This window comes from Mauremys mutica, chromosome 21, assembly GCF_020497125.1.
Source record: "Mauremys mutica isolate MM-2020 ecotype Southern chromosome 21, ASM2049712v1, whole genome shotgun sequence".
In the NCBI taxonomy this organism is placed as follows: Eukaryota; Metazoa; Chordata; order Testudines; family Geoemydidae; genus Mauremys; species Mauremys mutica.
Genome location: NC_059092.1, coordinates 3,582,428 through 3,603,458, shown reverse-complemented (window position 1 = coordinate 3,603,458; position 21,031 = coordinate 3,582,428). Strand labels below are relative to the sequence as shown.

General features: G+C 49.3%; 1 protein-coding gene across 6 annotated transcripts in view; it reads left to right on the top strand.

Annotated features, from left to right (window-relative positions):
• The window catches only part of TP73 (tumor protein p73), an 80,380-nt gene extending 59,586 nt beyond the window's left edge, over positions 1–20,794 (top strand). For 5 of the 6 annotated variants that reach the window (XM_044996208.1, XM_044996210.1, XM_044996206.1 and 2 more), the window contains 10 exons: positions 8,123–8,309; positions 9,496–9,611; positions 10,440–10,549; positions 11,423–11,565; positions 12,705–12,793; positions 13,544–13,668; positions 14,149–14,303; positions 14,844–14,976; positions 16,026–16,119; positions 18,106–20,794. In XM_044996208.1, the coding sequence (XP_044852143.1) occupies positions 8,123–8,309; positions 9,496–9,611; positions 10,440–10,549; positions 11,423–11,565; positions 12,705–12,793; positions 13,544–13,668; positions 14,149–14,303; positions 14,844–14,976; positions 16,026–16,119; positions 18,106–18,426 (1,473 nt within the window). In that variant the 3' untranslated portion in view covers positions 18,427–20,794. Of the gene's footprint in view, positions 1–8,122; positions 8,310–9,495; positions 9,612–10,439; positions 10,550–11,422; positions 11,566–12,704; positions 12,794–13,543; positions 13,673–14,148; positions 14,304–14,843; positions 14,977–16,025; positions 16,120–18,105 lie in introns of those variants that run through there. The other variant, XM_044996211.1, reaches the window with a different exon arrangement.
• The last annotated feature ends 237 nt before the right edge of the window (positions 20,795–21,031 follow it).

The following is a 21,031-nucleotide window of genomic DNA, read 5'->3' as shown; positions in this document are numbered from 1 at the left end:
ACCTGTCCTAGGTGTAATCGGACAGTGGCACATCTGGGCGACTCGGACAGGCCAGGAGAATCCTTACTGCCAAATTCACCCTCATGTCGTATATACAAATTATTATCCACCCACCCCACCCCTTCTTCAAACACCTCTTCTATTTCAGGAGCTAGATCCAAACTGCCCCTCTTTGTGTTTAAAACCCTCCATAGACATGATTCCAGCCAACTCCCTGGCTCTGGCTCTCTTCCCTGATACCTTCACTTACTCCCTGGCCCTTTGCACAATCTCACCCCTGCTGGTCAGAGAACTGTCTCCTCTGCAGCTCCTGCCATCTGGGACAGCGTTAAATCCTCTCTGTGTCGCTTCATGGCTCTCAGCTGAAAAGGTCCCTGTCATTCCTCGTTTCTCTCTCCTAACCTCTCTCCCCTTTGGCTAGTATTTCACCTGATAGCTGCTTTATTTTGAGTTGCAATTGACAGGAGAGAAACCAAAGTGAAGTTGCACTGGTCTGTCAGTGGGGAACAGACGTTCATGGCATTTCCTTGGGCCTGGGTTCCACAGCAGAATTTCCTAGAAGAATGTATCCACACACGTGCCCCCACAACACAAAGACCCACCTAAAAGGGAGCTTCTGAATGTAGCTGCTAATATTTACTGGAAGTCGTATGTTATATAAATCCATCCGTCCACCCCTCATCTGGGTTGACCAGCAATCTTGATAGGAACTGATAAGTGCAGAGCTGTAGGGCAGCAGAGACCTTGAGACAGCTGCATGCTGTGTGCAGGCACGATAAAGATAACATGCCTTGAGACAAGAACAAAAATCACGTCCAATTCATGCTGCCTTTCTAGTGTACAAAACTCAAGCCAAAGGGGGCGAGTTTGCCAGAAAGGTCAGCGGCCAAGCACTCAGCTTTAGATTCCAGGGGTTAGACCGAATTTTGTTGGATGTGTTGGTGGATCGTGTTCAATCACAGCTTACACTAACACAGCATGAAAGAGCGCCAAAATACTTGAAAAACCGCGTAGAGAGCTGCTACCCCAGTGACATCCAGCCTGGTAGAGCAGCCCACGGCACATCACAGAACAATCAGAGAAAGGGCAATTTTCACTATAAACACTGAGCAAATCCTTACTCTGGGATCATAAACATCCATACAGGGCAGACAGGATCTCAAAATGTCAGCTGTCCTCCAAAAGCCCCACCCCATGCACAGTGAATGCATGGAACTCCGTTATCTGTACCGGAAGGATGAAGGGCTGAGTCAACCCAGCCACAATTCAAACCTATGGTTCCAGGGAGTCTAGCGATTGCAAACCTGATGTGCAGGCCACTCAGCTATCCCCTCTCTCATACATACGGTGTCTCTATACGTTTTAATGTGTGTGACTGCAAATGCTTCACAGTACTTTGTATCACCACAAACATATTGCCAGCCTCTGTATCAGCTAAGCATGCATGTGCACATGATTAACTCAGATCACGGAATAAGGAAAGCCAGTGATCTCTGAGCCGCACTAATACAGATTGCTAAGTTAGCAACAATAGTAGCATTTCCTGGGTGGTTAGCACCAGTTGCCCTTTGGCCCTCTGCCTTGGAAAGACAGGCTAGAATCACCTAGAAATGCACTGGCCATGGGGTCCTGTTCTTCAACTGACTGGAACCACAAAAACAGCATCACCATCTTAAAAACCCCAAGGTACTCGCAACAATCCTCGGTGGATGTAGCGGCAGCCCCGTCTCTTATAGGCATGAAACTGGCCTGGGAGTAAACTCCTGGGTGCACCAAGTGACTAGGGATAAAACTGACCTCAGTATAAGGAAAAAGTAAAGGCTGGCTGGAGGCGTGCCAGAGTCACATGGCCAGTGCAATGGAACAAGAGCACCAGTGCTGCTAAAGCATTTCACTGCAGCCAAGGCAGCTTGTCTCCAGTCAGAACCCTCCGCTCTCATGTACACGCATTGCCCAGGAAGCTGCAGGACTCCTGCTGTCTCACAATTTGGCTTTTGCTCTGTGTGTTTTGATGGCTCGGGACAAGCTTTACCAACCCTGCAGGTATCCCTTGTGGTGGTCTCAGTCTTTTGGCACAAGGTCGGGGATAAGATACAGTGCTCTGAACAGGCACATGCCCTGCCGGGCAGGAACTAGCGCTCAGCTTGCACTGTAGGTGCGTGCAGGAGAGGAGAGGAAAGGAGGTCTCAACAAACAAACAAAAGCTCTTTCTTAGCTGCAAAGCCGCTTAGGGGGAGGTGGAATGGAGAAGGGACTCATTGATTTCCTGACAGAGTGAGGGGAGCCACATGCTTAATTGAAATGGAAGAAAGGGATGTTGCACCAGGTAGCTCTCCCCTCCTCTTCCCTGGCTTTAAATGTTCCCTAACATCCCATAGACTCACTCGTCTGTTATGTAGCTGTATGAAACCTTGTGACATGTCACCAGCTCTGGGACCTCAGTGTGGCTTTTTCCTATCCAGTGGCAAAGCCGTGGACTGTTTCACAAGCATTCTTCCATGCCCCGCCAAGGCAGGACATGTGACACTGAGACCCTATGCTTTGTGCTCCACCCCACGTGGGAAAATCCCCTCATGCTGAGCCATACAGGGGTTGTATGTATGCCCGCACACACCGTCAGGCCCAGAGGTGACCTCAGAGCCATGTCACGCATTTGCACTGTTGAGCAGTCTACAGCAAGCTGGGACGTGACTGCGACAGTACGAGGAGCCCAAATCACTTGACAGAGCTTAATGAACCAAGCCTTGTAACGGTCACCCCTGCGAGCTGGGTAACAATATTATCCCCACTGCTAACATGTGGAAACTGAGTCACACAGAGGGGAGGTGACTTGCCCAAGGTCACGTAGCAAGTCAGTGGCAGAGCTGATAATATTACCCAGCTGTCCCAAACCCCAGCCTCATTCTGTAGAAACTAGACCTCTCTGCGGCTTTCCTTAGTGCAGATCAGTCATTGGCACCCCCTAGTCACTGGAGCAACCCTTGGCAGCTCAGCAGCTGGGCATTGCTGGGGTGAGGAATACATAACAGGCTTTGCTGACCACCCTGCCAAGGTGCCTCTGGAAACCCTCCATCTAGATGCATTTCCAGTGCACCAGTCACCAGAGTAACAAGGCTCCTAGTTCTGTGCCCTGCCTGTGGAGCTCCCTGCCCTTGGAAAGCTCCCTACTGGCTTTTCAGAGTAGGCTGACATCCTTTTCACCGCTTCCTCCTGCTGCCTCATTTACAGGTCTTTGCACTGTCCCTACCCATAGCTGGCTGCACCCCAGAACCAACACACATTCCCAGGGCAGGAAACAAAACAGCCACCCACTGACCTGGGGTGCAACTATGCAAAGAGCATCTGTGCCCACAGCAAGGCCTAATGACGGCTCCAGCTCAGCCCCTAACCATAAGGAGAAAGCTCTAGCCCTCAGATCACTCCTCTTATAAGCTCGGCTCCTGGAGCAATTCAGCCCAGCTGAGCCCACCCTGCTCTGGGAATTGCTGCACTGAGAGCAAACACCTGTGGATGGTGTTAGTCCCATCCCTGCCAGATTCCATGCTCAGTTTTTATCTGTTGGGGGATGTGGTACTTTATTTGGCAGTGATTACCATGTAAGTGCTTTTGTACTTGCAGGGTAAATGCACAGGTCTGACTTGGTGGGCTACATGCTGTGGTAATTATATGCTCAGGGAGATTAGCTGGTAGGTCCTATGCTAATTGCTGTGTAACCTGCACTCTGATTTAAGCCTGGTAGATACCTGACCATGAAACTGGATTTACATGAGAAAGTTTGGTTAGTCCTAGGGAGCTAGATATATTGTTGTGAGCTCTGGGGCAAGTCTCTGTGCCTCAGTTTCCCCTCTAGAAAACATGGCTAATAGTACGTGCTCATGCTGGTCAATGGCTTTGCAATCCTCCTATGAAAAGCACCATCTAAATGCAAATTATCATTACAATACTAATTAGTGATTCTCCAATGGAGGCAAATAGCCTGCCAATGAAACCTGTGCACTGGCAACACCAGGGTTTGCCTTTCTTAATGGCAGCCCCCGGCTAGGAGGAATTTGCTTCTCTTTCACATGATCAAGCACATCCTGCAAGAGTCTTGTGGAGAATATTTCAATGGTAAAAATAAAATTGTTTTCTAGATGCAACCAACCACTCCGGGCACGTCTCAGACTGCCTGCGGGGCTATAGCACCACTCTTTGTCTGACTGTCTCTCTCTCTCCTACAGTATAGCTCCCTCGCAATTGACACTTTTTAGGACAGTGTCTTCAGTCTCCGCTACAGTAATATTGAGGTTAGACTGGCTGATCAGACTGGACTCTTCTGGCTGTTCTCTGCTCTGGAGTCTGGTAGGAAGCCATACACAACTGAACACTAGCGGCATAACAAGGCGCTACACAGTTCTGAGAGGCTCTCTAGGTACAGGGGAACTGGGGCACTAAGCTGTTTGGAAAATCACTCCCAAAGTGGGCCCAAGTGTTCAGGTGTGTGTGACTTACATGGGTCCTGGATCCTCTGGTAGTGTTGTATAATGCACATGTATTAGGTTCTATACAGATACTTCCAACTCAGGCCAGAGATTGTGGCAGGACAATGCGGAATTACTTCAAACAATCTGTGGAAATGCATTCACCACTGACGATGTACTACAGAAACCCCACGAAGTGCACACAACAGCAGCTTGTCATGTAGCCTGACGTGAGAAAGGCAATGTGAGGAAGACGTGATATATTAAATAACTTCAAAGGAATACCTGTGTTTCTCAAGCGATGCCCTTTGCCAGCAGACAAAGAATCTTTACATTGGCACAATAACCTCAAAGTGGTTAGGACAGAAAAGGTAAAAATTGGCTCTTTAACAAGTAATTATTTCAATTCTCTGCTTTCCTGCCATGTTGGCACTTGGGTTGAAATGCACAGAAAGCAGAGAGGGGGAGGATCAGAAAGGCCAGAGGAAAATAAATGTCCATTTTCTTCACACGCTGTAAGGTGCAGGAGTGCTGAGCGTGAGCACTTTAAACTTCTACTTGACAACAAGAGAATTTAGAGCTCAAAGTGTTCAGAAAAATAATGATCTTTTGGGTACCAAAGTGATGGAGACGGCCAGGCCGCAGCAACTCCTCCTGAGAATATGCCAGCCAAAAAAATACATGTCTAGTTCCATGTGTATGTTCAGTGGGCAGTGCGCATGCTGCAGTACTTGGCGAATAGTCAGAGTTAGACATGGAACAGACCAGGCCTAATAGAACAGAAGCCACAACGCACATCAGCACAAGGCTGGTCCCTATTGTATTGCTTTGTGCAGCGCAGCTTTAAGAACCAAATCCGTGGGGCTTCCACAGCGGCCCCTGGGGCTCTCTTCCTACGTGGCTCTTGGCTGCAAAGTGTTTAGTGAGACTTACTCTTAAACGTCCCTTTCTTCACTTTCAGAGCAAGGACAGCCTTGTGGGCTGGGTTCAGCTCCTAGCTCGTGGTGCCTCTCCTCTCCTCCCCTCCTGTGTGCAAGGGAGAGAAGGTGATCCTCCTTGTTCATTTAGAGCGTCCCTTCTTCCGGGCAGGGCCTGCCTCTCCTGCGTCTGGGCAGCACCCAGGACAATGGGGCCCCGATCTGGGGCCAGGCTTTCAGCTCTACTGTAACATAAGTGGAATCCCATGGCACTGACTGACCGAGGGTGTGTGTGTGTGCGTGTGTGCGCGCACCACAGTGTTATTTCGTAGCCAAGATATACAAATGTGGCTCTGTTACTCAGTCCTCACACGTCAGTCCCTGATCATCTTTGTTGCTTTCCTCTGAACTCTGTCAAAGTGGCGATGTCATTCTGGTACCGCGCTGCCTGGCACTGGACGCTCTGTGTTAGGTGCAGGTACAATTGGGCTGTGTAAATCCCGCAGGGGGGCTTGCCACCCCGATCCATTCCGCCGGGAGTTGGGTCAGTTTAGTTCCAGCTCCCTTTTGTTACAGGGAGGCCGGCTGCTCCTTGATGCCGTTTACGCATTGAATAGTAACCCTGGTTTGTCAGAACTGCTGCCAGTAAGTCCCCTCAATACTCCCTTCTTGGTCATTTCCACATTGGAATATAGCAAAAGGACGTGGGTGCAGGTTTTTCCTGGGGAATGGGTGCCCTGCTGGGGGTGGTCACTCAGCTTCCCTCACACCCGCCATCCAAAGGATGTTAACGTGCTGCATAGACACTGCTTATCCCTGTGAACTTTCCCAGGCTCATGCAGCGAGAATCCAGGAGACCCTGCTTCAAAGCCAACCCTAACCATGTCTTGGGGTTGTGCCTCTGATCCCTGGACCTCGCCCTTCCCTGCTGGCACAGCTGCAGGCTACAGAAAAGCTACCAGAAATACACCGCAGAGTAAGCACTTGTGGGTGGAGGTGCCGCCCTCTCTGGAGCTGGATTCAGAGCGCGCCCCCCTCCCAGTGCTCTCGCTCAGGGCGGGCGAGGGAATGTGTGACGTGCTCAGTGTGGCTACACTAACAGCTCAACTCACCTGAGGCCATCGGGGGTTCAGAAGCTGATTTTTGGCTACCACCCTCCAGTAAGAACTCTTGGCCTCTGAGGCCAGGGCTCTATGCAGAATTAGCCCCGATTTCAGCCAGCCGGGTGGCAGCGCTGATGTAGCAAAGGAAAGCTAGGATCTGTGCCAGTGATACTCCGCCTGGCTGCAAGGAGGGCAACCGCTGGCTTCACCATCTAGACTAAGGGTCTGTACTGGGGCAGCTACACCCAGGGGTGAAATCGGGCTAATTCCAAGTGTATAGACGGTAAAAGTGAAGCACAGACGACAGATGCTGTAAAGTTAGCACCCCCACAGCAGCTCAGGCCCAAGGCTGCGGGAATTCGTATCCTGAAAAGGGAGAGATTTAGTCTTCGGAAATCAAGAACAATAATAAGCTGATTTCCCCCCCACACTGCCGCCGCCAATGGGAGCAGACGTGCAGCGTGTCTGCTGGTTGGGGGCCGAAAACTCACTGAGTGCGTAAGTCTCTTTGCCAAGCGACAGCTCTCCGTCTCAGAGCTACCGGGCCGTGAGGAGGGAATTGTGGCTTGAAGAGAAAAGCTTTTTATGGGTTTGTTTTAGCTGGGTTTTTAAAAGTTTGTTGTGGGGGGGAAGGGGTTTGTTGTGTGATTGGTTCCCCCCCATTTGAAGGGGAGTGGATTGGACACTCTAAAGGGGGCTCTTCCCTCCATGCCTACCCTCCAGTTCATCCCGACTTGTTGCAGCACGTCTGTGCAGGGAGCCAATGGTGCAGAATAGCGCCTCTAGCTCCTGGTGAATTTTTGGGATCCCTGCGCAAACCTGCCTGTTCCAGCATGTTGGAATAAGCCTCCCTCCCCTCCCCCACCAAAAAATAAATAAAAATCCCCAGATCTTCGCAGAGGAGTCTCAGCCCAGGCTGATGAGGGTAGGGCTCAGGGCGCTGCTCAGGTATCCCTGCTGAGCTATGCGCATAGGGGAGGGTCATACAGGCATCTAGCAGATGCCAGGGATGGGCGGGGGGTGAGTTTTTGTCTCCTAACTCCCTAACCCAATCTGAATGCAAGCCCTGGGTTTATCGTCTAGGCATGGCACATAAAGCGCCTGTCCCACACGCCGGCACAGACCCCTGTGCAGCCAGGCTGCATTTAGTCAGGTTGCTTTTCCCTCCGTGGAGGGGGCAGGGAGGCATCAGCCAGCGGGTCGCTGTCTCTGCAGCCTCAGAAGAAAGTTCCGCCCTCTGCCTCTGACCCAGCCCTGAGGGCTGTCAGGTTGCAGGCGTATAAGTTATGGAGGCAGAATGTGGCTTTTGGCTGTTGATCTCCCCAGGGCGAGTGTGTGGGGGGGCAGTACCCTTCCTCCTTTCCATGCTTATCGTTTTCATTGAGATGCCCCCAAACATTTCCCCCTAGCAAACCCCGCCATGTTCTGTGTGAAAACCAGGTGTGCCGGCCAGAGGCACATGTGTGGCCTGGCTCTCTGGTACAGCCAAGGTGCAGAAAGGCAGATGAAGATGGGGGCAGTGGAGGAACAGGGCTGCAGACCAGGTGACACACCTGATGCCACGATCCATTCCATCCCTGACTGCCCTTTGCCCGTGCCAAGGGATGTGCCCTTAAGCCCAGCGCTCCCTGCTCTTTTCCAGTACTCGCCGCTGCTGAAGAAGCTCTACTGTCAGATCGCCAAGACATGCCCCATCCAGATCAAAGTGTCCACGCCGCCCCCGCCAGGCACCGTCATCCGGGCCATGCCCGTCTACAAGAAGGCAGAGCACGTGACAGAGGTGGTGAAGCGCTGCCCCAACCATGAGCTGGGACGCGACTTTAATGACGGTGAGAGCTGGTCTCCTCCCCTCAAACAGCGGGTCAGTGTCTCCGTCCTCTGCCTCCCAGGTGGGGACAATGATTTTGTTTGAACCTGTCTCATGCGGATAACCTGTATCCCAGAGCTTCCCCAGAACCAAGACTTGCACTAGACAATGATCAGGGCCATGTGACACCTGACAGGTGGGGTTCAAGACCCTCCATTTTCACTCCTGTATACAGGAGTCTTTCCCCCCTCTCCTCTTTCACTCTGAGAACCAAAAAGCTGCCTGTGAAGCTCAGATGAAACCACCATGTTTTGCCTGATGTGTGCTGGGAACCATCGCTCCTGGCAGCCCCAGGACTGAACTGCTGGCAGGTGAGATGGCTCAGGCAGTGGTTCCAGGGCTCATTAGCGCTGCCTCTGCTCAGACCTGATCTAATTGCTCCATCCACTCTGTGCCAGGACAGCACCATCCTTTACCTTACCTCTCCCTGTGCTGTCTGTCCTCTTGGAGCCCTCTGCCGGGGGAGCCAGGACAAGTGCCCTAGGCAAATTATTTCGAGGGCTGATCTGCTTGCCTGTTAGAGATTTTTCACCTTCTAGCTAAGCTACAAGTTCCTTAAGTTGCTGCTCGTGACACTTGGATAGAATTTTCAAAAGTGCCCAAGTTCCAAATCCCCAAAGGTATTTAGGCACCTAGTGTCCATTGATTTCACTGGAAGTAAGGAGCCTAAATACCTTTGAGCATCTGAACCTAAGTGACTTGGGAGCCTAAGTCCCCTGTACATCAATGGAGCAGAGCTACTTCAGTGCTTTTGAAAATGTTACCCACTGATCTCATCGCCCTTAAAGACGTTCAGAGGAAGAAAGGAGCCTGGACTCGGTTTGGCTCCAGCCAGCACCCTGAGCTCCTCACTAAACTCCACCTAGAGAAGACAAAAGGATCAGAGCCCGAAGTGTTGCAGGAGATTCCTGCTGTTACACATAATGTTCTGCTCCCAGCAGAACCCTTTGCCTGCTGAAAATGCAGCCTAGCCCAGTCAAACGCAGCAGGAAAGAATGGGGCTAGGGGTTTTTCCGAAAGGGGTTAGGTAGTTAGGGAGTCCCCGCCTCTCACTGCAGGACTGTTTTATAAGCACCCCATGCAATGTTCTCAGGTCGGCAAGCCCACGAGAAGGGTCTTATCGCTAACTCTCCCTTCTGCCTCTGCAGGCCAGTCCGCTCCAGCCAGCCACTTGATTCGGGTGGAAGGCAACAATCTCTCTCAGTACGTGGACGACCCTGTCACGGGAAGGCAGAGCGTAATGGTGCCATATGAGCCACCACAGGTATTCTCTTTGCTTGAAGAGGATTAGAGGGGCTGGGGGGAGGGTGAACATAGGGATAGTCGTTTTCTTAAATAAAGTTATAGCTGCCTCACCAGCGCCAACGCTGCAGTGACTCCAGTGGCACCGGGGTGGCTGATAGCAGCATCCACCCTGTGGAATTTAGATCCCTGCCAAGGCTCCCGATGGCACTGCAGTGTCTGGAGAGTAATATCCCTCTTGCTACAGCCCGGAGAGCAAATACCTTGTGCCTGTCTCCTTCCCTTTCAGGCTTTGCCAAAGCCTCTCCCTTTAAAGGGGACCCACCAGGCTGGCAGAGCATTGTGCAGGTTAACAGACACTTCGGCCCAGCTCGTAACTGCTCAGGGGCACGAAAGGCCAATAATGAAATAAAATAAAAATGGTGAGTGGAAAGCTTAGCACGCCCCCTAGGGCCCCATTAAATTAGTGCAGTTGTGGTGTTGGTTTCCAGCTGCAATGTCACACGCCCGGGTCAGTGAATGAAATATCTAGCGACAAGGTCCCACAAAACCAGCCTGATGTGAAAGTAACACAGGCACTCTGCAGTTATAGTGCTTACATAATCCCCCTTCGAGGGGATATTTCTTTAGAGCAAGGGTCAGAAATTCACCTTCCCTGCCTTCCTCCAGGAATATTCCCCCAACACACACAATCCCCCCACTGGTTTGTGAGCTAGACGTGCTCTTTGCACCTGTCTGGCTGCAGCCCTTTGCTGCAGTGACTGAGGTCTGCCACCATCTCCCTATGGCTTTTAACACCCCCACAGTAACCTCCCCACACTCATGATGCCATTTCCTCTCTTTTGGGCAGGTTGGGACTGAGTTCACCACCATTCTGTACAATTTCATGTGCAACAGCAGCTGCGTGGGAGGGATGAACAGGCGACCCATCCTCATCATTATAACCCTGGAGACAAGAGAGTGAGTCATTCTTATGGTACCTGTGCTGCCAAGGACAGACATTCCCCCCGCCCCCCTACTTCGCACTCCTGAGCCTGGCTCTCCTGGGGCCTCCTGGACAGGTTACGAGCCGAACTTCAGCTGCGTAAATAGCTAGAGAGAGGCTCACCCAGTTCACATCTGGGGAGAGCCTCAGCAGTGAAACAGGAATTAGCAAAACCCCCGAGATTGATTTGCAAGAGCCCTAGAGGAGAAGACGGCCCATAAAGTTCTGGAAGCTGCAGCCCAAGGCAAACTCCTGGCCAAGCATCTTTGGCATGGAGAGTCCAAAGCACGGTGAAGAGGTGGGGAAGTCAGTGACTACGAAGAGCCTTAAAGGGTTGGTGTGTGGGGTAGGTAGGTGTGCACAGGGGCCTGGGCTTCTCCCCCTGAACACCTTTCACAGCCTGAAAAAACTCTTGCTCCTTCCCATCTCCCAGGGGGTAACTGTATTAGCCCTTTGCCAATCGGAGATGAAGGCCACCAGGGAGAAATTCACCCCCAGCCAAAGGGACCTGCACAAGAGCCCGTGCATCGTCGTGAGACCTTCCGTGGAACACAGCACCTTGGGTGCTGCGTCAGGCCTGGTGTATATGTACAGTAGCCTTGGGCTTCTGAGCTCAGCAAATTCCTGCAGAGAGCCCTTGTTAAGTGCTCCCCGGAGAGGAATTCCTTATCCTGAACTCTTGGGGGGGGAGTTGTCTTTTTAGTATTTTCTGGAGTGTTTAAAAGCTTTTTGAATAATTGATCAACACAAAGTCAAGGGACAGAAACCCAGCCCCATAGAGAATGAGGTTTAGTCTGATTAGTTCCCTAAAAAAATAAATACTTTTGGGTTTTCACTCTGCTCCCCAGTGGCCAGGTACTGGGGAGGAGATCGTTTGAAGGGCGGATCTGCGCCTGTCCCGGTCGAGATCGGAAAGCCGACGAAGATCATTACCGAGAGCAACAAGCCCTGAACGAAAATGCAGCTAAAAATGGCAACATCAACAAGCGCAGTGAGTCCTCCTCTCGGGAAAGGGGGACCCTTGCCTCCGAGTGAGACCCCCAGGTCTGCACTGCCAAGCACTGCTGAGCGGGTGCTGTCCACGGCACGGCCCATGCTTCCAGGGGCAGCAGCAACCAACACTCTGAACTACAGAACTTGGGTGGTGAAGTTTAGCTGAAGAGCAATACTCTGATCCAAACTTCATTGCTCAAATCCAGCTGTCGTCAGATATAAACCTGGCAGTCAGAAAAACAGAGTGGCATTATTAGTGCAGGGTGCTTCACTGGCCAGATCTATTTGTTCATCATCATCGTCATTATTAAAGGCAAGTGTTTGTTAGTGCTAAGATAGTTAAACTAACATGGTCCACAAGCTTTAAGCTTATCTTCTGCAGGCATCAGAAAGGAATTCTTTGCCCCCTCTTCCCATCCAGCATTAGCCAGTTCCTTACAGGGGAGTGTTTGCTGGACTCTGAAGCCTGGCTCCTCCCAGAGATAGGTTAGCAGCAGGCAAAACCTCTGCTGAGTGTAGGGCAGGGGGCTGAAGTGGGAGGCAGAGGAAAAGCATATTGTGTTTCATCACTAATCCTCCCCCCCTCCAATACATTGGGCACACGCTGAGCTAAGCCTTCTCAGGGCAGTTGTTTAACTGTTTGCAGTAAAACCTTACCCAAGCATCCTGGCGATTTGTCTGCTCACGCACAAGAGCTTCTCACTCGCCCTCTATCACAACGGTGATAACTCATCTTGTAGTCACCTGTCAAGTGGGTGAATTTAATGATCTATATTGATCTTCCTCAGCTTTAACAAGGCAAACCACCCCGAAGAGCCCAGGGCCATGCAGCAATGCCCTCTCTCTCCCCTGGGGAGCTGGAGTCAGAGTTAGGTTTGTGCAGTAAGGTTTGCACTGTCCAGCAAGGGCTTGGAGTTCCTCTTGTTGGTAGTCAGGGAAGCCCTGTGTTTCCCTGCTCCTGGGTTCTGGCTTTCGTTCAGCAGGGCCCGTTAGCAGCTGCCTGCCCTGCTAGGAGCTAGTGCCTTTATTCTAACACAGTTCCCATGCTAACGTTGTGAAAGTCCTAGGGAGTGGCCGCTTAGATGATCACATTTGACTTGATTTTCCCATAATGCTGTTTCCCATCTCCTCCCTCAGCTTTCAAACAGAGCCCCCAGGGGATTCCAGCACTAGGGGCTGGCGTTAAGAAAAGGCGGCACGGGGAAGAGGAAATGTATTATGTCCCAGTAAGTATCAAATCTGCTGCTGCATGTTGTGTCTGCGCCCTGCTCTGGGAATGCAGTGGCGCTGACCCCGATAGGATATGGGGGAGCAGCTCCCAGAATTCAAAGGGCAACAAAGGGATATTTTACCTAGCTGAGAGGACTGGCATTCCCAGCAGTACACAGCACTGAAGTGCTTTGCTTTGGGTGGCTGGCGCTTACAGGCCTGATGAGTCCTTACAGAGGGCAGACGGTGCAAGGAGCAAGACCGATGGGGCTAAGACTGGGCACAGTGAACCGGGTGGGAGCAAGTCTGCAATGACCACTGAGCACCAAGCAGCACGAGCGGAGAGCAAGAATCAGGCACTGGGATTGCTTTGCAATCCCGGGGCAAAATAGCCTGCTCCAAAACAAGGCTGCAAGTCACCTTCCTCCCTGATCCCACTGTGGCAAGAGGGAATTTGGCCTTGTGTGCCTGCAGCACCGCTCCCACGGCCAGGGACTTGGCTACTCCATCTTCCTGCTGCTAGGGGAGGGGACATGTTATCAGACCCCCACTCTGCTCCTGCAGGAAGGGGACTAGAGGCGACCATGAGTCGCAACTGAATGTCTTGAGGATGGCTCTGCTAGAAGCATGGGACCCCAGCCAGCTGCTTGCCTTGCTTGTGCTTAAGGCTGCCCTCACATGGTCCCTTGAGTGGGCCGGAAGGTGGGACTGGCTGTGTGACAAGGCAAGTCCGACCCAAGTACAGGCTGCCTTGGTCCCTCATTCAGGTTCGTGGCCGGGAGAACTTTGAGATCCTCATGAAGATAAAGGAAAGTCTGGAGCTCGTGGAGTTAGTCCCGCAGCAGCTAGTCGACTCCTATCGGCAGCAGCAGCAGCAGCTCCTGCAGAGGCAGTAAGTACCATGACCACATTGTCCACTGTCGCCACAAGGGGTCTCCAGAGATACGTCAAATTAACCGCAGGACGTAACAGGGATCCCGGAAGCTGGCCTGACCACCCTTAGGGTTCGCACAGGGCAGTGGGGAGGGAAGCTATGTATTAGGATGCCCTTAAGGGCCCTGCTAGGGTACCTGCACTAAGGTGAAGCCAGCCGGTTCTGCATCCCATGCACATTCCAGATAGGTACAGAAGTCGGTTTCCCCAATCGGGGTACGGCACGATTTGCACCAGTGCAATGTACCCAACCTTAAACCAGTGTCAGTCGCGTCTGGAGCAGGGTTTTGCACTGGTGCAGCTATGCAGTTGGCTAAAATCTCACTATGGACAAGACCAAGGTGGGAGTCTGGTGACACCCAGGAGAGAGTCCCTAGAGAGGTTTGATTTGCTCAGTCTCCACTAGGGTCTAACTGACTGTGCCACTCTTCCCGAGCAGGAGTCACCTGCAGTCCCCTTCCTCCTACGGGCCCGTCCTTTCGCCAATGAACAAAGTACATGGAGGAGGGATCAACAAACTGCCGTCTGTCAACCAGCTGGTGGGGCAGCCACCGCAGCACAACTCCAGCTCCGGGCCCAACCTGGGCCCAATGGGTAAGGCACCCGCACTGCCACTTGACACGGGCTCTGCAATCACAAAGAGCCAAGAAGCCAGCAGCCTCGCTCGGCTAAACAATACGTAAAGCAGTGCAAAGCTCCCTACGCTGAGCTCCACATTCCTCCTCCCCCCCCTCTCCCATGCCAAGCAGAGTAGGTTACCATGGGCTTGGTCATTAGTCACTTATGCAGCTACATTGCTTGGAACAACTCACCATGCCAGTAGCTGGGAGAGCCCTGCCCAAGCCAGGCTGCCCGGATCCACGTTGTAGCCACTGTCTGCAAAGGTTGCCCCTGAATCTGTGGATTGTAGGGGTGGAATCTCCAGCTTCTTCATCCCTCCTCCACCCGATTGGTGAATTCTGGTCCCTGAGGTGGGTTACTCCTGCAGACTGGAGAATGGGGCTCTGTGCTTGGGGAAGGACAGTTGTAGCTTCTTGGAGTTAAGTTAAATAAAAAACTTTTGAATGGTTCTCCCCTGTACGCTCTGGGCACAGTCCTTGAGATGGAAACTCTTTTGCTTTTTCTTGTGCTCAGGACCTGGAATGTTGAACAGCCACCCCATGCAATCCAACGGAGACATGAACGGAGGCCACTCCTCCCAGTCCATGGTCTCAGGTTCACACTGCACTCCTCCTCCACCCTACAACCCTGACCCCAGCCTTGTCAGGTAGGGACGTCACCGGACCTGTGGTGTGTTGTCCGTTGTTGTTTCATGCTCTTTTCCTTTACTCTAACCTTCAAAAATATGTTTAGCAACTGGTCAACTGGTCACTAGTTCCAACTGAGAAATCACTGCTCATGAAACCAGAGAGTGTTTTCACCACTTTTCACTTCAGAAATTGTCCTCGCCAGCCACTGGCTGGTTAGAAACACAAATCACCTGCAAAGAGCTTTGGCTTATTCACTTTCACTAAGTTCATTCAAAACTTGATCCCTTTAGCAGACTGATACGAAAAGGCCCCTTGCCCCGCAGGTCAAACACTGGCATAGAACTTTGCAGATCTTCCTTCTTCTCCCTTTTGGACCAATGGTGACTGGAAACGGCAGTAGAGGATTTATAGCCATACATTAACAGGTCTGTAGTCCGTGATTTGATGTCCTTCTTAAAGAACTGATACATCAGATGTTTTCCCAGATGGTCTACCAGAATCACGGAGTAGCACAATCAGTGCTAGCATTTTGTAGCTGCAGCCAAGCGCGCTACATAAAATATTCCAGCACCAAATGTTATATTCCCAAGATTAATTGTTGCTGACCAGATAACTTAGGGCCAAATTCCACAACCCTTCCTCAGTCAAGTTGCTCAGAGGGGAAAATTAATCCCTGGAGTAATTCCATATAAGTCATTTAACTGAGACCATTGAAGACTGCTGAAGCCAGTGGAATTATGTTAGGATGAATGTGGTCCCAGGAGCTGTACCTCTCCAACATTAATGCCAAATTAGTTCACGCTTTTCAGCCCCAAGAAAACTCTGACCAGGAGTTTTGAGGATCCCTGAAATGGGTTCTTGCTACACTTCCAATTTCTTGTATCCCATAATACCATAGTAGCATGAGAAGAGTTGCCAAGCCTTCAAATGAAAGAAATGAGTTCACTACAATGTCCCCAAACCCTCACGTGAATTCAAAAGTGCTTTGCCACAATGGTGACACTTGAGAACACAGCATACATACCTGACAAGTTAATGCCACTTTATTTTCAAATTCTTTCTGCAGTTTTTTAACAGGCTTGGGGTGTCCAAACTGCATCGACTATTTCACCTCACAAGGGTTACAGAATATTTACCACCTGCAGAATCTAACCATAGAGGTAAATGCTTTGGGAAGATCTCTTCTTATCACTTGTTTCTACCCACTGTTGATCTTAAAAACAAGGACAACCAAATAAAGGAAATAAATGTGCACCTATCATACAGGCTTTATAGTCCCCATGTTTTATGTTTCCCAATTATGCATTCTTTCTAGGCCTATAGATTTCGAACAATAGTGCAATCCTTAAAAGAAACTGTAATATTCTCTACTGTTGATTTTTCCAGGCTGTAGGATGCAAGGCCTAGCAGAAATCTGAATTAAGAAAGAAATGCAGACAAAAAAGAATTCAGGTTCAATAGTTCTCCTCATGTGCACATCTAAAATAAAGCCAAAGATACAGAAATCAGACTTTGAATTGATTTTCACTAAATATGTCTACTGAAACGAATCTCAGCACTCAGGGACTGACCCGAAGCCCATTGAGCAATGGAAAGATTCCCATTTGACTTCGATGCGCTTTAGCTCAGATCCGCAGGCCCCAACTTCCTCCCTTGCAAATCAGGAGTAACTGCACTGGCCAAATGGAGTCACATTAGCAAAAAAACAGAACAAACAAGGTCAGAATCAGGCTTTTTGTATTGAGCAATTTTTTGTTTCAACCCCAGGGCCTGATATTGTGGGCTGGCTGGTCAAGAGCTGCAGGTTTTTTTTTTTTTAATTGATACATTACATGGGAAATGCTCTAGTTTGTGTCTAAACCCCTTGCCTCCGGGTGTGGTGAGTTTTATTGTAGCTGTTTCTTGGCTGAAGGACAATCTCTTGGGAGAGGAGAAGCCAACTTTGCATGAAATTCACCTGCCTTTGGTGCTGATGAAAATTATAAGGTCATCCAGCCAGTCTGGACATCAACGAGGCAAGGGGCTCCCTGAGTCCAGTAATGGAACCAGCATACACATCATTCATTAACACTTTTCATCTATGACAGACCCAAATAAATGCCAGACTCAGTATTTTGACCAGGACAAAGCTCTTATCCTGATCCCATCTCATTCTTAAGATGTTTGCTGTTTGCCCTCCTAGTCTGGCAGCTAGGACCCCGTCAAGAACACAGATGGTATAATTATTGAAGACACAATGATTTTTCATTGGTAGCTGGGGCCAGTTGCATAGTCTTAGATTAGTTTTGAAACATTTTAATAACTAACCCTGTAAGTGATTTTTTTTAATCTGCCAAAAAGCACATGTATGGCATGGTCAACACCAATTGCTGGGTTGTGTGTCTGAGTTGACATTTTTAACCCCTAATTACATACTTACTTCCTATGGAATTAATGCTCACGAGTGAGTCTGTGTGTTTGGAGTTAATGTGGACCTCTAGCAGCAATTCAATACGTCTGAAATAACAAATACAAGTGGTTTGTCTGATGCAGCCTCTGGCATGCATGATACAGTCCTGAAGTTTTCATGCTTCTGGTTAACATTATGACCATAACACTTACTGTCTGTGATGAATAACATCAGTTAGTGCATATGATGGCATAGATTAACGCACAAGAATCCCGTGACACTTCATATTGGTAGAGCAGAGAAACAGCAGCCACCCAGAGCTGATCATGCTCCCCAAGGCAACCTTTGCCCATCCTGTCAGCATTTGTGACCTGGCGTTTTAGTTCAAGGCTTAATCCAGGTTATGAGGGGAGAGAGAAATGATTGCAGGCAAACTGGGATGATGGTTTCCTCTTTATTTCAGTAAATGAAATGACCCGACACCTCACATAGTGCGCTGCAACTGCAGTGAAGGGGGTGAGCCTCACACTGTCCGTGCTGTTAACTAGATGCATTTAAAGCAAAGGAATTCTCTTTTCCTTACAAAATGATATGGGGTACGACCCAAAGCCGGGATCATCTCATGGGTTGACTCTGTGGCTATACCCACACATTGATCAACACATTTAATGGTCCATGGGTTTGCCCTATCTTGACTGTGCTATTTAGCAAATAGTTATTGTTGAAGAGACCAACCTTGGTGATGATGTTGTTCTAGGATCTCGGAGCACTGAAGATCCCAGAGCAGTACAGGATGATTATCTGGAGAGGCCTTCAGGAACTCAAACAGAGCCATGACTATGGAGCCCAGCAGCTTATCCGCTCCAGCAGCAATGCCTCCACCATTTCCATTGGCAGTTCTGGGGAGCTGCAACGGCAGCGCGTCATGGAGGCGGTGCATTTCCGTGTGCGTCACACCATCACTATCCCTAACCGCAGCGGGGCTGATGAGTGGGCGGACTTTGGCTTTGACCTCCCGGACTGCAAATCCCGCAAACAGTCCATAAAAGAAGAGTTCACAGAGGGCGAGATCAACTGAAGGTCTCTAGCAGTGTGGCAGCAAGAGTCCAGACACAGAGGTTTAAAGGAATAGGGAAAAATATAGAATCCAAGCATGAAAAATGGCAAAACATTTCCAGCTTTGAGTGTCTGGAGAAATATTTTTTAACATGGCTTTACTCAAGAGATGGGAACTCAGAGCTGTGTGAGGACATGGGTTTGGGACATTCCCCAGGAGGAAAATTCCAGTGGTTTTATGACAGGGGTCAAGGGGAGGAAAAAGCGCAGCTGACACAAATCTCTCAATGGGCTGTAGAGTTTTTTTTTAGCCTTGTGTGGCAGGGGAATATTCACTTGCCAATGTACAGTGCAACTTTACAATTTGCTGGACCATTTTTGCATCAAACTCTATTGCAATGTAAAAGCAACACACACACACACATTTGTCTTTGATTCACTCTAGCCTGCCCCACATTCCACCTATCCTTGCTCTGTCTGCTAAGGGATGGCTGAATAATAAAGACCTTTGTCTTGTGAAAAAGTGGTTTAACCCTCAACTGTTCCACTTTCTTTAGGGATATCTGCCATTGACTGATATCCACGAACAAAAGGACTTGCTTTCCTGATGGACTGCCAAAAAGTATTTGTTTCTTTTGTTTTTTTGTAGAGCAGAAAAGCAACTTATTTGCTGATTCCAGACTGTGTGCATGTATCTAAATGATATTTGTGTATATAGACACATGCTGTATATACAGTATATTCACCGTGCTGTAAGGATAGAGAGATTTATTTTCTTGTACCTTTATGCTATAAAAATATTGATAATTGCCCCTAAATAGGACACTACTGTGTCATAATTAAATTAACTTCATGCTCTAGCATGTAAACATACAAAAACCTAATACATTTCAAGCCTTACTTGGGAAAAAATGAATTTTTTTTACATGTGGATTTTTAATACAATTCTGGAGAGACAAATCCATGGACCCCACTGTTAGGAATTAGAGGAGTCTATATAATTAATTACAATTATTCACCCAAATCTTGCTCAAAGTTCCTGATATTGCCAGAACTCAGCCTTTTTGTAGCACACCATTAATTTTGCCTTAACCATTAACCTGTATGTGTACAAAAAAAAAATTGGCTTTCCCAGACTGTTGATAATCATCCCCATCTGGTGAAATGGTTATATTTTCCACATCAGTGAGTGGAAATGGTTTCTTCCTTCCCTACAGTTCCTGTGGATAGGTGTTTTGTTAATTTTCCTCAAGCCTTTTGTTTGTCTGCTGATTGAACTTAAAAACTCAGCAGGAAAGTCAAGCATGCAGATGTATTCATCTGCGTGACTTGTGCAGGTCAGCTGGAAACTCTCTGGGTGAGATTCTGTGAGACACCTCTAAGAGGCACAGCACAGAATTCACAGCTCAGGCAGAGGAGGGGCTATGGCGGCTTTAAGCCAACTTTGTCCCCTCCCAGTCCTGGGCTACTATACAGCCCCATAGTTTAGACAGCCCTGCAGACCTAAATTATAGCAGCTTGGGGCTTTCACACTGTCTGGAATCTCCACAGCACTGCAGTCCTGCCTTTGGCATACTCCCTACACTGGGACTTGCAAGGGGGTCCTTGAAAGAGCCTTATGGCTATATTCCACTGTGCTTGCACTGGGGGATTCCTCCCCTGGCCTGAGGTGAGATTTTGAGAGTTCCTTTCTGCTGCTCAGGGCCTTTTACCGGGCATAAAGGGGCCAGAGGTAGGATTTCACCTCTGAGCAAGTACAGCGTTCACCTCAGAAGATCTACCGTCTCCTCTCAAGCAGGATGGTCACTGTCCTCAGTCTTAGCAGAGGGAGTGCCGCAGAAAAACCAAGCTGTACCTCTGCAAGTGCCAGCACCCCTTCCCATTTCTACGCAGATTCCGCCTTCTCCGCTGGCAGCTCAGGAGCCTGGGAAGACAGGAAACCACTGCTCTGCTCCTTGTGATGACCAGCTCAGTTTCCACTGGCTTTTACCCCAGTTCACCAACCCAAGTGGGTGGAAGCAGCCAGTCCACCATATCTGAAAGCTGTACACTTGTGTACTCTTTAGGGATTAGCACTTCAGGGTGTTGCTGAGCTGTGAACATGCGCTTTCTAAGTAGTAGCAAATTAAAGCACTTTAATGCTTTAAGATTTTTAAAATAATCATTCATGTTTTCAATGTTAACTAATGCTTTTTCCAGCAGTATTACTGGATATATTCCAACTCTATTAATTGTATTTTTTGTAATGTTATCTTTTGGAAAATGTGTTATTTTTATAGCTGTGGTTTGTTTTTGTTTTTTTGTAACACAATAAACCAGATGTCTGAAAGACAGTGGCTCTGATAGAAAAGCAACTCCTGACTAGATGGCCCAGGAGGTGATCTGATAGTACTAATGCCCTGATCTACAACTTGGAGAATTACCTTCTGCCTTTCAGAACTGGTCTGAAGTTTGAGCAGGGAATGTGAAGCTCAGTGAGTAGTGTGAAGATAAAAACGAGCAAAGGACAAAAGTACTTACCCAAGCCAAAGTAAAATTAAGATTTGCTCAGTGCACTCAAAGCCTATTGCTTGCAGGATCCCATCATTCAAAACATGGCCTTCACCTGTGACTGGGGAGCAGCTGTG